Genomic DNA, 19060 nt, shown 5'->3' with positions numbered 1-19060 from the left:
TGGTTTACAGATAATTGAGAAAGATGGAATCTCCCCCTTGGAGGAGAATCTTTGAAATCTAGAAGATACCCCTGGGTTACGATTTCTTGCCCAAGCCTGAGCAAAGAGAGAAAGTCTGCCCCCTACTAGATCCGGTCCCGGATTGGGGGCTACCCCTTCATGCTGTCTTGGTGGCAGCAGCGGGCTTCTTGGCCTGTTTACCTTTGTTACAAATCTGGTTAGGCCTCCAGACTGACTTGGATTGAGCAAGGAACGAAAATTATTTTGTTTGGTCCTCATCTTGTCTTATCCTGAGGAAGGGCATGGCCTTTTCCTCCAGTGATGTCTGAAATGATCTCTTTCAGTTCAGGCCCGAATAGGGTCTTACCCTTGAAAGGTGTGGCTAAAAGCTTAGATTTTGAGGACACATCAGCAGACCAGGACATAAGCCGTAACGCTCTACGCGATAAAATGGCAAAAACATAATTTATGTAAGAACTTACCTGATAAATTCATTTCTTTCATATTAACAAGAGTCCATGAGCTAGTGACGTATGGGATATACATTCCTACCAGGAGGGGCAAAGTTTCCCAAACCTTAAAATGCCTATAAATACACCCCTCACCACACCCACAAATCAGTTTAACGAATAGCCAAGAAGTGGGGTGATAAGAAAAAGTGCGAAGCATATAAAATAAGGAATTGGAATAATTGTGCTTTATACAAAAAAATCATAACCACCACAAAAAAGGGTGGGCCTCATGGACTCTTGTTAATATGAAAGAAATGAATTTATCAGGTAAGTTCTTACATAAATTATGTTTTCTTTCATGTAATTAACAAGAGTCCATGAGCTAGTGACGTATGGGATAATGACTACCCAAGATGTGGATCTTTCCACACAAGAGTCACTAGAGAGGGAGGGATAAAATAAAGACAGCCAATTCCTGCTGAAAATAATCCACACCCAAAATAAAGTTTAACAAAAAACATAAGCAGAAGATTCAAACTGAAACCGCTGCCTGAAGAACTTTTCTACCAAAAACTGCTTCAGAAGAAGAAAATACATCAAAATGGTAGAATTTAGTAAAAGTATGCAAAGAAGACCAAGTTGCTGCTTTGCAGATCTGGTCAACCGAAGCTTCATTCCTAAACGCCCAGGAAGTAGATACTGACCTAGTAGAATGAGCTGTAATTCTTTGAGGCGGAGTTTTACCCGACTCAACATAGGCAAGATGAATTAAAGATTTCAACCAAGATGCCAAAGAAATGGCAGAAGCTTTCTGGCCTTTCCTAGAACCGGAAAAGATAACAAATAGACTAGAAGTCTTACGGAAAGATTTCGTAGCTTCAACATAATATTTCAAAGCTCTAACAACATCCAAAGAATGCAATGATTTCTCCTTAGAATTCTTAGGATTAGGACATAATGAAGGAACCACAATTTCTCTACTAATGTTGTTGGAATTCACAACTTTAGGTAAAAATTCAAAAGAAGTTCGCAACACCGCCTTATCCTGATGAAAAATCAGAAAAGGAGACTCACACGAAAGAGCAGATAATTCAGAAACTCTTCTAGCAGAAGAGATGGCCAAAAGGAACAAAACTTTCCAAGAAAGTAATTTAATGTCCAATGAATGCATAGGTTCAAACGGAGGAGCTTGAAGAGCTCCCAGAACCAAATTCAAACTCCAAGGAGGAGAAATTGACTTAATGACAGGTTTTATACGAACCAAAGCTTGTACAAAACAATGAATATCAGGAAGAATAGCAATCTTTCTGTGAAAAAGAACAGAAAGAGCAGAGATTTGTCCTTTCAAAGAACTTGCGGACAAACCCTTATCCAAACCATCCTGAAGAAATTGTAAAATTCTCGGTATTCTAAACGAATGCCAAGAAAAATGATGAGAAAGACACCAAGAAATATAAGTCTTCCAGACTCTATAATATATCTCTCGAGATACAGATTTACGAGCCTGTAACATAGTATTAATCACGGAGTCAGAGAAACCTCTATGACCAAGAATCAAGCGTTCAATCTCCATACCTTTAAATTTAAGGATTTCAGATCCGGATGGAAAAAAGGACCTTGTGACAGAAGGTCTGGTCTTAACGGAAGAGTCCATGGCTGGCAAGATGCCATCCGGACAAGATCCGCATACCAAAACCTGTGAGGCCATGCCGGAGCTATTAGCAGAACAAACGAGCATTCCCTCAGAATCTTGGAGATTACTCTTGGAAGAAGAACTAGAGGCGGAAAGATATAGGCAGGATGATACTTCCAAGGAAGTGATAATGCATCCACTGCCTCCGCCTGAGGATCCCGGGATCTGGACAGATACCTGGGAAGTTTCTTGTTTAGATGAGAAGCCATCAGATCTATCTCTGGGAGCCCCCACAATTGAACAATCTGAAGAAATACCTCTGGGTGAAGAGACCATTCGCCCGGATGCAACGTTTGGCGACTGAGATAATCCGCTTCCCAATTGTCTAAACCTGGGATATGGACCGCAGAGATTAGACAGGAGCTGGATTCCGCCCAAACCAAAATTCGAGATACTTCTTTCATAGCCAGAGGACTGTGAGTCCCTCCTTGATGATTGATGTATGCCACAGTTGTGACATTGTCTGTCTGAAAACAAATGAACGATTCTCTCTTCAGAAGAGGCCAAAACTGAAGAGCTCTGAAAATTGCACGGAGTTCCAAAATATTGATCGGTAATCTCACCTCCTGAGATTCCCAAAGTCCTTGTGCCGTCAGAGATCCCCACACAGCTCCCCAACCTGTGAGACTTGCATCTGTTGAAATTACAGTCCAGGTCGGAAGAACAAAAGAAGCCCCCTGAATTAAACGATGGTGATCTGTCCACCACGTTAGAGAGTGTTGAACAATCGGTTTTAAAGATATTAATTGAGATATCTTCGTGTAATCCCTGCACCATTGGTTCAGCATACAGAGCTGAAGAGGTCGCATGTGAAAACGAGCAAAGGGGATCGCGTCCGATGCAGCAGTCATAAGACCTAGAATTTCCATGCATAAGGCTACCGAAGGGAATGATTGTGACTGAAGGTTTCGACAAGCTGTAATCAATTTTAGACGTCTCTTGTCTGTTAAAGACAGAGTCATGGACACTGAATCTATCTGGAAACCCAGAAAGGTTACCCTTGTTTGAGGAATCAAAGAACTTTTTGGTAAATTGATCCTCCAACCATGATCTTGAAGAAACAACACAAGTCGATTCGTATGAGACTCTGCTAAATGTAAAGACGGAGCAAGTACCAAGATATCGTCCAAATAAGGAAATACCACAATACCCTGTTCTCTGATTACAGACAGAAGGGCACCGAGAATCTTTGTGAAAATTCTTGGAGCTGTAGCAAGGCCAAACGGTAGAGCCACAAATTGGTAATGCTTGTCTAGAAAAGAGAATCTCAGGAACTGATAATGATCTGGATGAATCGGAATATGCAGATATGCATCCTGTAAATCTATTGTGGACATATAATTCCCTTGCTGAACAAAAGGCAATATAGTCCTTACAGTTACCATCTTGAACGTTGGTATCCTTACATAACGATTCAATAATTTTAGATCCAGAACTGGTCTGAAGGAATTCTCCTTCTTTGGTACAATGAAGAGATTTGAATAAAACCCCATCCCCTGTTCCGGAACTGGAACTGACATAATTACTCCAGCCAACTCTAGATCTGAAACACAAATCAGAAATGCTTGAGCTTTCACTGGATTTACTGGGACATGGGAAAGAAAAAATCTCTTTGCAGGAGGTCTCATCTTGAAACCAATTCTGTACCCTTCTGAAACAATGTTCTGAATCCAAAGATTGTGAACAGATTTGATCCAAATTTCTTTGAAAAAACGTAACCTGCCCCCTACCAGCTGAACTGGAATGAGGGCCGTACCTTCATGTGAACTTAGAAGCAGGCTTTGCCTTTCTAACTGGCTTGGATTTATTCCAGACTGGAGATGGTTTCCAAACTGAAACTGCTCCTGAGGACGAAGGATCAGGCTTTTGTTCTTTGTTGAAACGAAAGGAACGAAAACGATTGTTAGCCCTGTTTTTACCTTTAGACTTTTTATCCTGTGGTAAAAAAGTTCCTTTCCCACCAGTAACAGTTGAAATAATAGAATCCAACTGAGAACCAAATAATTTGTTTCCCTGGAAAGAAATGGAAAGTAGAGTTGATTTAGAAGCCATATCAGCATTCCAAGTCTTAAGCCATAAAGCTCTTCTGGCTAAGATAGCCAGAGACATAAATCTAACATCAACTCTAATAATATCAAAAATGGCATCACAGATGAAATTATTAGCATGCTGGAGAAGAATAATAATATCATGAGAATCACGATTTGTTACTTGTTGCGCTAGAGTTTCCAACCAAAAAGTTGAAGCTGCAGCAACATCAGCCAATGATATAGCAGGTCTAAGAAGATTACCTGAACATAGATAAGCTTTTCTTAGAAAAGATTCAATTTTTCTATCTAAAGGATCCTTAAACGAGGTACCATCTGACGTAGGAATGGTAGTACGTTTAGCAAGGGTAGAAATAGCCCCATCAACTTTAGGGATTTTGTCCCAAAATTCTAACCTGTCAGGCGGAACAGGATATAATTGCTTAAAACGTTTAGAAGGAGTAAATGAATTACCCAATTTATCCCATTCCTTAGCAATTACTGCAGAAATAGCATTAGGAACAGGAAAGACTTCTGGAATAACCGCAGGAGCTTTAAAAACCTTATCCAAACGTATAGAATTAGTATCAAGAGGACTAGAATCCTCTATTTCTAAAGCAATTAGTACTTCTTTAAGTAAAGAGCGAATAAATTCCATCTTAAATAAATATGAAGATTTATCAGCATCAATCTCTGAGACAGAATCCTCTGAACCAGAAGAGTCCAAAGAATCAGAATGATGATGTTCATTTAAAAATTCATCTGTAGAGAGAGAAGATTTAAAAGACTTTTTACGTTTACTAGAAGGAGAAATAACAGACAAAGCCTTCTTTATGGATTCAGAAACAAAATCTCTTATGTTATCAGGAACATTCTGCACCTTAGATGTTGAGGGAACTGCAACAGGCAATGGTACATCACTAAAGGAAATATTATCTGCTTTAACAAGTTTGTCATGACAATTATTACAAACAACAGCTGGAGGAATAGCTACCAAAAGTTTACAGCAGATACACTTAACTTTGGTAGATCCAGCAGGCAGTGGTTTTCCTGTAGTATCTTCTGGCTCAGATGCAACGTGAGACATCTTGCAATATGTAAGAGAAAAAAAACAACATATAAAGCAAAATAGATCAAATTCCTTATAAGACAGTTTCAGGAATGGGAAAAAAATGCCAAACATCAAGCTTCTAGCAACCAGAAGCAAATGAAAAATGAGACTGAAATAATGTGGAGACAAAAGCGACGCCCATATTTTTTTGCGCCAAATAAGACGCCCACATTATTTGGCGCCTAAATGCTTTTGGCGCCAAAAATGACGCCACATCCGGAACGCCGACATTTTTGGCGCAAAATAACGTCAAAAAATGACGCAACTTCCGGCGACACGTATGACGCCGGAAACGGAAAAGAATTTTTGCGCCAAAAAAGTCCGCGCCAAAAATGACGCAATAAAATGAAGCATTTTCAGCCCCCGCGAGCCTAACAGCCCACAGGGAAAAAAGTCAAATTTTTGAGGTAAGACAAAATATGATAATTTAAAGCATAATCCCAAATATGAAACTGACTGTCTGGAAATAAGGAAAGTTGAACATTCTGAGTCAAGGCAAATAAATGTTTGAATACATATATTTAGAACTTTATAAATAAAGTGCCCAACCATAGCTTAGAGTGTCACAGAAAATAAGACTTACTTACCCCAGGACACTCATCTACATGTTTGTAGAAAGCCAAACCAGTACTGAAACGAGAATCAGTAGAGGAAATGGTAAATATAAGAGTATATCGTCGATCTGAAAAGGGAGGTAAGAGATGAATCTCTACGACCGATAACAGAGAACCTTATGAAATAGACCCCGTAGAAGGAGATCACTGCATTCAATAGGCAATACTCTCCTCACATCCCTCTGACATTCACTGCACGCTGAGAGGAAAACCGGGCTCCAACTTGCTGCGGAGCGCATATCAACGTAGAATCTAGCACAAACTTACTTCACCACCTCCCTTGGAGGCAAAGTTTGTAAAAACTGATTTGTGGGTGTGGTGAGGGGTGTATTTATAGGCATTTTAAGGTTTGGGAAACTTTGCCCCTCCTGGTAGGAATGTATATCCCATACGTCACTAGCTCATGGACTCTTGTTAATTACATGAAAGAAACCTGAATTCGTTGCCGCTAATTTAACCAGTTGAAAAGCGGCATCTGTAATGAAAGAATTAGCTAGCTTGAGAGCCCTAATTCTATCCAGAATATCATCCAATGGGGTCTCAACCTGAAGAGCCTCCTCCAGAGCCTCGAACAAAAAGCAGCTGCAGTAGTTACAGGAACAATGCACGCTATAGGTTGCAGAAGAAAACCCTGATGAATAAATATTTTCTTTAGGAGACCCTCTAATTTTTTTATCCATAGGATCTTTGAAAGCACAACTTTCCTAAATAGGTATAGTTGTACTCTTAGCCAGGGTAGAAATAGCTCCCTCCACCTTAGGGACCGTCTGCCACGAGTCCCGCATGGTGTCTGATACGGAAAACATTTATTAAAAGTAGGAGGGGGAGAGAACGGAATTCCTGGTCTATCCCACTCCTTAGTAACAATGTCCGAAATCCTCTTAGGGACCGGAAAAACATCAGTGTAGGCAGGAACCTCTAGATATCTGTCCATTTTACACAATTTCTCTGGAACTAAAATAGGGTCACAATCATCCAGAGTCGCTAAAACCTCCCAGAGCAATAAGCGGAGGTGTTCTAGTTTAAATTTAAAAGCAGTCATATCTGAGTCTGTCTGAGGGAACATCTTTCCTGAATCAGAAATCTCTCCCTCAGACAGCAAATCCCTCACCCCCAACTCAGAACATTGTGAGGGTACATCGGATATGGCTAATAAAGCGTCAGAGGGCTCAGCATTTACTCTCACACCAGACCTACTGCTCTTCCCCTGCAACCCAGGCAGCTTAGATAAAACCTCTGTGAGGGTAGTATTCATAACTGCGGCCATGTCTTGCAGGGTGAAAGAATTAGACGCACTAGAAGTACTTGGCGTTGCTTATGCGGGCGCTAATGGTTGTGACACTTGGGGAGAATTAGATAGCATAACCTGTATCCCTTCTGACTGAGAATCATCCTGCAACATACTTTTATTAGCTAAAATATGTTCTTTGCAATTTATTGCCCTTTCAGTGCATGAGGGACACCTTTTAAGTGGGGGTTCCACAATGGCTTCTAAACACATTGAACATTGGTTTTCCTCAATGTCAGACATGTTTAACAGGCTAGTAATGACCACAAACAAGCTTGAAAACACTTTATTTAGTGAAAAAATAACAATCTTAAAAAACGGTACTGCGCCTTTAAGAGAAAAAAAGCATACACGTTCTGCAAAACTGCTTTAAAATACACCAATCCTTTAATTTTTTTGATATGATATACAAATAATGCAGCTGAGATTGCCCCACAAAGAAAGGAACAGTTAACCCTTTACTGTGCAAAACCGGATCGTTAATAAGGCCTAAATACGGACAAAAACACCCCCTGCACCTCGCCACATCCCTTCTGTGGCGCCTACCTGCCCTCAGGGGTTGGAAAAATGGAGTTAAAGCTTCGATTTGGCCCAACACTTCCACAAGGGCCCACCGGAGTTGGAGCTTGCTGCTTGCTCTGCAATTACAACTGTGCAACTGAGGCGCGAAAATAGGCCCCACCTATCTCACTCAATGTTTTTACAGCCTAAAGGAACCGCACCAGAGCGGTTCCCAACTAGCCATGTGGGTTCTGAAACCCAAACCAGAAGCCAAGTGTACCCTCAATAAAGTCACAAAAAAACGTTATTCAAATAATCTCTTTCAGTTCCCAAAAACGTTATCAGCACTCCCAGTTCAAAAAACGTTTGCCCACAAACATTCAAACTCAGTGTCAACCATTTTTTTTAGTAGCCCCTTATGCAAGCTTAGTAAGGCCCCTCTATATATTTTAGGATTACTGCTTACCCTCTCCCTCATGGGGATACAGTCAGCCAATTCTGAAATACCACAGTCTCTCCAGAAAAAAATGACTGAACATACCTCACTGCTTATAGCATGAAAGGGTTCCTCACACTGAAGTTTCTTGTACTCCTCAGCCATTCTGTGGGAACTGCTCTGGATCTTAGTGACAAATGCTAAGATCATCAGCCTCCAGGCAGAAGTCTTCATCCATCTGCTGCCTGACAGTAAATAGTACACACCGGTACCATTTAAAACAAAAAACTCTTGCTTGAAGAAATAAAAAAAATAATATTTTATCACCTCTTTCACTTTACCCTTCCTAGTACTTAGAGTAGGCAAAGAGAATGACTGGGGGTGGAGCTAAGGGAGGAGCTATATAGACAGCACTGCTGTGGTGCTCTTTGCCACTTCCTGTTAGCAGGAGGATAATATCCCATAAGTAAAGGATGAATCCGTGGACTCGTCGTACCTTATAGAAGAAATAAGTAGATTTGTCAGTGTCAATGCCTGAGGAAGGATCTTCTGAATCAGATAGATCCTCATCCAAGGTGGATAATTCATTATGTTGTCGGTCATTTGAAATTTCATCAACTTTATGAGAAGTTTTAAAAGAACTCTTACGCTTATTAGAAGGCAGAAATGCAGACAAAACCTTCTGAATAGAATCAGTTACAAATTCTTTAAAATTCATAGGTATATCATGTACATTAGAAGTTGAAGGAACTGCAACCGGCAATGTACTATTACTGATGGACACATTATCTGCATGTAAAAGTTTATCATGACAACTAATACAAATGACATTAGGAGATATAATCTCCACAATTTTACAACAAATGCACTTAGCTTTGGTAGAACCGATGTCAGGCAGCAAAGTTCCAACAGATACTTCTGAGACCGGATCAGATTGAGACATCTTCCAGAATGTCAAAGAAAAAACAACATATAAAGCAAAATGATCAATTTCCTTTTATGACAATTTCAGGAATGAGAAAAAATGCAAATAGCATAGCCCTCTGACATAGAAAAAGGCAAGAGGCAAACAGCAATGGGGCAAATAAATAATGAAAAAAGTTTGGCGCCAAGTATGACGCACAACGTAACTTAAAACTTTTTTGGCGCCAACCATGTTGACGCAATAAAGTGTAGCATTTGGCGCACCTGCGAGCCTAAGTCAGCCCGCAATTTGAAACAAAGTATTCAATTGGAAAAAAGACTAAACCCCAGGTAAGAAAAAAATATTTCTTAATATTAACTTTCCCCAAATATGAAACTGAATCTGCAAAAGGAAATACATGAACCTGACTCATGGCAAATATAAGTACAATACATATATTAAGAACTTTATATAAATGCATAAAGTGCCAAACCATAGCTGAGGTGTCTTAAGTAATAAAAACATACTTACCCAAAGACACCCATCCACATATAGCAGATGGTCAAACCAGTACTGAAACAGTTATGAGTAGAGGTAATGGTATATGAGAGCATAGCGTCGATCTGAAAAGGGAGGTAGGAGATGAATCTATACGACCGATAACAGAGAACCTATGAAAAAGACCCCCGTTAGGAAAATCACTGCATTCAATAGGTGATACTCTCCACGTCCCTCTGACATTCGCTGTACTCTGAGAGGAATCAGGCTTCAAAATGCTGAGAAGCGCATGTCAACGTAGAAATCTAAGCACAAACTTACTTCACCACCTCCATAGGAGGCAAAGTTTGTGAAAACTGATTTGTGGGTGTGGTGAGGGGTGTATTTATAGGCATTTTGAGGTTTGGGAAACTTTGCCCCTCCTGGTAGGATTGTATATCCCATACGTCACTAGCTCATGGACTCTTGCCAATTACATGAAAGAAAATAAAAAAAAAAGGAAATAAAACAGACTATTCAAACAAGGCAGTGTGCAAACTTTAACAATCTTTTTTGCACACACCTTTATTGCCCGTTTTATATTTGTCGTCAGCAGGCGATAAGGGGAAACCCCCATTGCTTTATAGAAACTTTTATATTACAATCTCATACTGTTTAATATCCCTTTAACATACCAGCTGAGTCTAAGCGTTGTTAGGACAAATGAACACCCTGTCTGCTGCAACAGACATAATCCCCCTAACAATTTCCTTGTTTGGAGGAGTCAATCAGAATGTGAGAGACAGGGCTGTGTTAACAAAATCTCCATTGTTTGCCCTTAGCAGAAATATGAAAATCAGCAACCGATATGTGGCAGGTTTAGGCTTGTGCAGCTGCCATGTGATATTTCACCTGTCAGTACTGGAGAATCCACAATTTCCAGAGTTAAATTACAGAAAAATGGAGCAAAATATAAAATGCTTAGTAAAACAACTTGCGTGTGTGCCATCTATGGTATCCTAGGAAAGATAGGAGTGTGCACGTGTGCCATCGATGTATCCTAGGCAAGACAGGAGCGTGCACGTGTTGTGTCTATGGTATCCTAGGCAAGATAGGAGTGTGCACGTGTGCCATCTATGTATCCTAGGCAAGATAGGAGCGTGCGTGTGCCATCTATGGTATCCTAGGCAAGATAGGAGTGTGCGTGTGCCGTCTATGGTATCCTAGGCAAGATGATAGCGTGCGTGTGCCGTCTATGGTATCCTAGGCAAGATAGGAGCGTGCGTGTGCTGTCTATGGTATCCTAGGCAAGATAGGAGCATGCACGTGTTGTGTCTATGGTATCCTAGGCAAGATAGGAGCGTGCGTGTGTGCAATGTATGGTGCCTAGGTAAGATAGGAGCGTGCGTGTGTGCAATGTATGGTGCCTAGGCAAGATAGGAGCGTGCGTGTGTGCAATGTATGGTATCCTAGGTAAGATAGGAGCGTGCGTGTGTGCAATCTATGGTGCCTAGGTAAGATAGGAGCGTGCGTGTGTGCAATGTATGGTGCCTAGGTAAGATAGGAGCGTGCGTGTGTGCAATGTATGGTGCCTAGGTAAGATAGGAACGTGCGTGTGTGCAATGTATGGTATCCTAGGTAAGATAGGAGCGTGCGTGTGTGCAATGTATGGTGCCTAGGTAAGATAGGAGCGTGCGTGTGTGCAATGTATGGTGCCTAGGTAAGATAGGAGCGTGCGTGTGTGCAATGTATGGTGCCTAGGTAAGATAGGAGCGTGCGTGTGTGCAATGTATGGTGCCTAGGTAAGATAGGAGCGTGCGTGTGTGCAATGTATGGTGCCTAGGTAAGATAGGAGCGTGCATGTGTGCAATGTATGGTGCCTAGGCAAGATAGGAGCGTGCATGTGTGCGATCATGGTATTCAGGCCACATCCGCAGTATGTGATCACAAATGATAACTTTAAATTACATTTGTCAGTTTGCCAATTTGTGATACCTAACAGCAGTGACAGATTTCTCATTAGGTAATATGCGCAGCAGCCTAGGGGCCGTTTATTGGCTGTTCTAGTGATGTAATACTGCAGTACACTTGGTGCTCTGTTCACTCATCTGCTTAGAAACTGTACTGAGTAATGAAAGTGTGCAGATAACATTATATGTGACAACACTAGGTATAGAAAGTCTTATTCGCGCCGGCAGGAAAGATAGCTGTACAGTCTGTATACACTAAAGATAAGCAGTGTCACGCTGCACATGCGCCTAATACAGTGCCTGGTTAACCCTGTAAATACAATGTAAAGTCACTAACTTATGTCTCTGGCAGGGAAGATAGCTGTACAGTCTGTATACACTAAAGATAAGCAGGCGTCACGCTGCACATGCGCCTAATACAGTGCCTGGTTAACCCTGTAAATACAATGTAAAGTCACTAACTTATGTCTCTGGCAGGGAAGATAGCTGTACAGTCTGTATACACTAAAGATAAGCAGGCGTCACGCTGCACATGCGCCTAATACAGTGCCTGGTTAACCCTGTAAATACAATGTAAAGTCACTAACTTATGTCTCTGGCAGGGAAGATAGCTGTACAGTCTGTATACACTAAAGATAAGCAGGCGTCACGCTGCACATGCGCCTCACACAGTGCCTGCTTAACCCTGTAAATAGAATGTAAAGTCACTAACTTATGTCTCTGGGCGCTGGCAGGGAAGATAGCTGTACAGTCTGTATACACTAAAGATAAGCAGTGTCACGCTGCACATGCGCCTAATACAGTGCCTGCTTAACCCTGTAAATAGAATGTAAAATCACTAACTTATGTCTCTGGCAGGGAAGATAGCTCTACAGTCTGTATACACTAAAGATAAACAGGCGTCACGCTGCACATGCGCCTCACACAGTGCCTGCTTAAAGGGCCATGATACCCAAATGTTTAAACACTTGAAAGTGATGCAGCATAGCTGTAAAAAACGGACTAGAAAATATCACCTGAACATCTCTATGTAAAAAAGAAAGATATTTTACCTCCAAAGTTCCTCAGTAGCCACATCCCATTGTAAAGGATTTCTAAGCAGCATATTAGTGTGTCTGTCCTGGGACAGCTGAAAGGATGAGCCTCGTGCACTCATGTTAATTCCCTATTCAGCTTAGGGAAGTTTACAATGAAATCTCATGAGAGTTAAGTCAAATCTCATAAAATCACAGTAAAAGAGTTCATGACCTCAGCACTGCTGATGCTGATTGGCTGCTGTTCATTTCTTAATTTTTTATTTTTTTTTACCTGCAGCTGGGCAACAGCTGAGTATAACTCTTTACACAGAACTTACTCTGCTGAGCTGAGGAGATTGTGAGGTAAAATATCTTCCTTTTTTACATAGAGATGCTCAGGTGATATTTTCCTATCAGCTTTTTACAGTTATACTGCATCAGTTTCAAGTGATTTAGCATATGAGTATTATGTCCCTTTAACCCTGTAAATAAAATGATTCCCATGATGCAATACTTTAATGCATTATGTGTGAAATAACAACCTGTCTCTGCGCAGTTTCACAGCTTTCACTTCCGTGGAAAACTCTATTTCAATTACGGTTTTCTTCTTAAGATCGTCCCAGATCATCACTGAGAGAAAAAAAAAAAAACACACAAATTAACCAAAAGTAAAGTAAAGCCTTGTGCTTGTGAGTAACTTTATTTTGTGCTAATATTACATAAGGGCTCTAAAAACAACCCCTACTTACTGCTATCCCCATATCCTGGTGCAGTTGCCTCAGCAGCGCTCACCACAGAAGAGTTATTAAAGGTGAGGGGCTGCATCATTTTCCTATCTGTGACTGCTCTTATGTAAGAAGGCAACAAACCCAAAATATTAGTTAGTGAGGCTTTCATGGAAACAAAGGAGTTATCTTGGCTCACTGTAGCTGCACTCACCAACAAAGAACTACTAAACAATAAGGGCAGAAGAAGAAAAAACAACGCTAAGACAAAACATGCTACAAATATAATGTAATGCCTTGGTGCTGGACCTAGCACCTGATAATGGAAATATTTGTATCTGAGATCGGAGATACAATAATGTGCAGCAGAGTTATGCAAGTAAATGTATTTAGATCGGTTATTACCAGATATGGAGGAACCATATTGTTAAGAAGGATTTGAATTTGCAGGCGCCCGTACTTGTTTATTTAATAAACAAATGTGATGCGCAAGCCTCTATATGAGCCTTCTTACTTGGGACCAAGGACAGTCTCCTGCTCCCCACTGTGGAGAATAAACGTTCTGGATGTCTCCATCAGAATTAATGAATGAAGTCACTTGGGATGGACTGTATGTGAGTGACAGTTTATATCACTGCATGTTATTCCTAAATAACACATTTATGGTACACTGGATTTTTCTTTGCATCAATGTTTTGTAGATGATGCATTTATATAGCCCATCTGGGAGTGTTTTTGTAACAATGTATAGTTTTGCTTATTTGTAAATAACATTGAGCTGATTTTCAGACTCCTGACCAAGCCCCAAAGTATCAGAAGTAGACCCAAGTCTATGGATTCCTGGTTGTGTAATAGTTTTTTTTACATGCAGCGAAGGGGGGAGTGTCTGCTCTTTCTGCTTTCCCAGCCCCTTTTACTGGGTGTCCCAGCCTAACCTCATCAACAGAGCTAAACTGGGAGCTTCTAAGTAAGTTTTTAAAATGATTTATACTGGATGTTTAGATCAGCATCTGTGCATATTCTTCATTATAGTACTGTCTATTACATACAATTATATGAAAATTGGTGTATACTGTCCCTTTAAATAATTTCTTCATCACAGTGATTTCCAGGATTACATTGTAAGAGTAGCTGAGGTTTTTCATGTTTGTTGATTCGCTTTATCTCCAAAGATGTGAAACTGTTATGGGGGCTAAATTTACCCCCTCCTATTCCAAGATGTTTATAGATTGGTGGGAGATTAAAACACTTCAAGGATGTATTTATTTGTTACAATTTTGTTACAATTAAATAACTTTAGAATATAAAAAACAATAAGTGTGGATTAAGTCTCAGTAGAATGTGGTAGATAAAGGAATCATGATACATAATATATAATATTTTATCACCTAGTGAACAATTGTGGGTGCCCTGAGTTTAGGTTTCTGGGGTATGTACAGACGCGGTATTTATGTAAACTTCGAGGGCAATTGTTTTGAGTCTTATGTAACCGGCTGTAGTAATGATATTTTTTCATGTTTTGTAATTTAATTGATTTGGTACGAGTCATGTTGCTTACAATATGTGGGTTGCACCACTCATGAGGTATAGGAAAGAATCAGAAAACACATTTCAAATATTAAGCAGACCAACACTTGCTTTTTCCTGGCCAAATATTTGAATGCCATACATACTTGAGACTTTGAAAGTGGTCAGTTATAGCAGTGTTTTTCAACCAGTGTGCCGTGGCACACTAGTGTGCCGTGAGAGATCCTCAGGTGTGCCGCAGCAGACTGACAACAGTGAGGGGGTGTACCTCTTTCAAATTTTAAAATATTGTGAGGTATGTGACAGGCTCATCAGGCATCATTTACAACCATGACATATTGACATTCATTCACAGACAATCATTATGATTGTTTGTGAATGAATGTCAATATGTCATGTATAGTTTGTAGGAGGCATGGCATGACAGCACTGTGTGTGTGTGTATGTGTGTGTATATATATATATATATATATATATATATATATATATATATATATATATATATATATATATATATATATATATATCCTGTATTAGGCTACAATGTGTGAATTTGTAAAATTTTGGGATGGTGGTGTGCCGCAGGATTTTTTTAATGTAAAAAAGTGTGCCACGGCAAAAAAAAGGTTGCATATCACTAAGTTATAGAACAAATTTGACCCCTTGAAAATAGGTGGTGATAGGGTTAATTTGCTGTTTAAACATGATTGATCACGTCTCACATTTAGTATATAGTCTCTTCTTTTAATCTGTTATTTGTAAATAGTAGATAAATGTAAATATTTGTTTCTTTATCATAAGCTTTACATTACTCTTGTAGGTAAGCATATGCCTCTATATATATATTCAACCATTAGATATTTTTTATATAAAGAGTTTTTGTAAACAATTATATACAGATTGTTAGATTTCTTCATTTATAAATAATCCCAATGGTATTACCAGATCTTCCTTAATACAGATTCTGCTTAATATTAGATGTGATGTTTTTTTTGTCAAATGTAATCTCCCTCTGATATAACTTTATTTGTGTCACATGAACACTATTCCACCTTAAACAATAGGGGGTCACATGATTTGTGATACACCAATGGTAACAGGCTGGGGGTTTTCAATGTTAAAGAGTTTTTTTTATCTGTAAGCATCTATGGATAAGGCCATAGCCGAAGTGCGTTAGATGCGTTTAGGGACACATACATAATTATGTGACTAATAAAACATTAGAAAGCAGTGGCACCATTTTTTTTTACCGATATATGGACTTATTGATTGCCTGAGCACCCTTGTTTTTGTTTACCTATGCTCAGGACATAAATAGGTCTTTATAGTAAATAGTTCCTGGTGCGTTTGGTGTTGAAGATCACAGTGCTTTAGAAGAGAGTGGTTCCATGAGTGGCGGCTTGGTCTGGATTGATGTAGCACACATGACCATAAGAGGATGATACTACAGAGTGTGTTGCAGATGGGTTCATGTATGGAGAAAAGTGCTGAGTGGGTACCAGTAGTTTATAATAACCATTTTGAACAAGTTGATACAGAGTTAGCACTGCAGTCATTTGGGAAACTTACGTTTGGCCCCTGTAACAAGTCTGCTTTACAAAGTGAGACATAATTTGCCAGCGACTAGGTTCTTAATTCCTTACATTGCATATTAGTACTTTGAGCGCCAGTGGGTCCTTTTTATGTTGTCTAAATCTGAGAAGCAATAAATCTATGATTTACTAATTTGCTGAAATCCTTTTCAGATCACACCAAGTACTTATGCCTTTGCTATTGCCTACTGGCATCTATACCTGGTATATCTAGAAGTATCTGAACAAGCAGGTTTTATTCCTACTGATTGTAGCACAATCCCATTCCCAAGTTAAACAGAAATAAGTGTCTGTATGTGAAGGTCAGTTCCTCTATGTCAGACAGAGCACCTGCATCAGGCTTTGCACAAACTGTATAAGAAGCTGACCATCACATACAGACACATTTCTGTTAACAGCAAATAGACATTAACCCAGAGGGAGAACTTTTTTTCATTTTCTGCAATGAGATTTTTTTTTTTAGTGAAAAGGTTTCTGCAGTGTCTTTAAGAAGCTGGTGTTGCTGTGTTTGTTACCCTTACTTGTTGTGCATGAGGACAGGTTCATGTAAGCCTGTGAATACACCATATATATACACACACACCATATATATATACACACACACACACACCATATACACACACACACACACCATATATATACACACACACACACCATATATATACACACACACACACACACCATATACACACACACCATATACACACACACACCATATACACACACACACCATATACACACACACACCATATACACACACACACACACCATATACACACACACACCATATACACACCATACACACACCATATACACACCATATATACACACACACCATATACACACCATATATACACACACACCATATACACACCATATATACACACACACCATATACACACCATATACACACCATATACACACACCCTCACACACACCATATAGACACACACACACCATATACACACACACCATATATACACACACACACACCATACACACACACACACCATACACATACACACACACACCATATACACACACACACCATACACACACACCATACACACACACACCATATACACACACACACCATATACACACACACACACCATATACACACACACACCATATACACACACACCATATACACACACACCATATACACACACACCATATACACACACACACACACCATATACACACACACACACCATATACACACACACCATATACACACACACACCATATACACACACACACACACACACACACCATATACACACACACACACACACCATATACACACACACACACACCATACACACACACCATACACACACACACACACACACCATATACACACACACACCATATACACACACACACCATATACACACACACCATACACACACACCATACACACGCACCATACACACACACACACACACCATATACACACACACACACACCATATACACACACACACCATATACACACACACACCATATACACACACACACCATATACACACACACACACACCATACACACACACACACACCATACACACACACACACACCATATACACACACACCATATACACACACACCATATACACACACACCATATACACACACACACACACACCATATACACACACACACCATATACACACACACACCATACACACACACACACCATACACACACACACACCATACACACAATACACACACACACCATATACACACACACACACACACCATATACACACACACACACACACCATATACACACACACACCATATACACACCATATACACACACCATATACACACACACACACACACCATATACACACACACACACACACCATATACACACACACACACACCATATACACACACACACACACCATATACACACACACACACACCATATACACACACACACCATACACACACCATACACACACACACACCATACACACACACCATACACACACACCATATACACACACACACACACCATATACACACACACACCATATACACACACCATATACACACACACACCATATACACACACCATATACACACACCATATACACACACACACACCATATACACACACACACACACACCATATACACACACACACACCATATACACACACACACACCATATACACACACACACCATATACACACACACACACCATATACACACACACACACCATATACACACACACACACACCATATACACACACACACACACCATATACACACACACACCATATACACACACACACCATATACACACACACACACCATATACACACACACACACACCATATACACACACACACACACACCATATACACACACACACACACCATATACACACACACCATATACACACACACCATATACACACACACCATATACACACACACCATATACACACACACACCATATACACACACACACACCATATACACACACACACACCATATACACACACACACACCATATACACACACACCATATACACACACACACACACCATATACACACACACACACACCATATACACACACACACCATATACACACACACACACACCATATACACACACACACACCATATACACACACACACACACACACCATATACACACACACACACACACACCATATACACACACACACACACACACCATATA

General features: G+C 40.0%; 1 protein-coding gene across 1 annotated transcript in view; it reads right to left on the bottom strand.

Annotated features, from left to right (window-relative positions):
- Nucleotides 1-19060, bottom strand: part of WDR45B (WD repeat domain 45B) — a 119403-nt gene that overhangs the window by 70993 nt on the left and 29350 nt on the right. The window contains exon 4 of the mRNA XM_053710377.1: nucleotides 13032-13119. Within this exon, the coding sequence (XP_053566352.1) occupies nucleotides 13032-13119 (88 nt within the window). The remainder of the gene's footprint in view (nucleotides 1-13031; nucleotides 13120-19060) is intronic.

Source organism: Bombina bombina, chromosome 1 (genome assembly GCF_027579735.1).
Source record: "Bombina bombina isolate aBomBom1 chromosome 1, aBomBom1.pri, whole genome shotgun sequence".
Lineage (NCBI taxonomy): Eukaryota > Metazoa > Chordata > Amphibia > Anura > Bombinatoridae > Bombina > Bombina bombina.
This window is presented reverse-complemented; position numbering and strand designations above follow the sequence as displayed.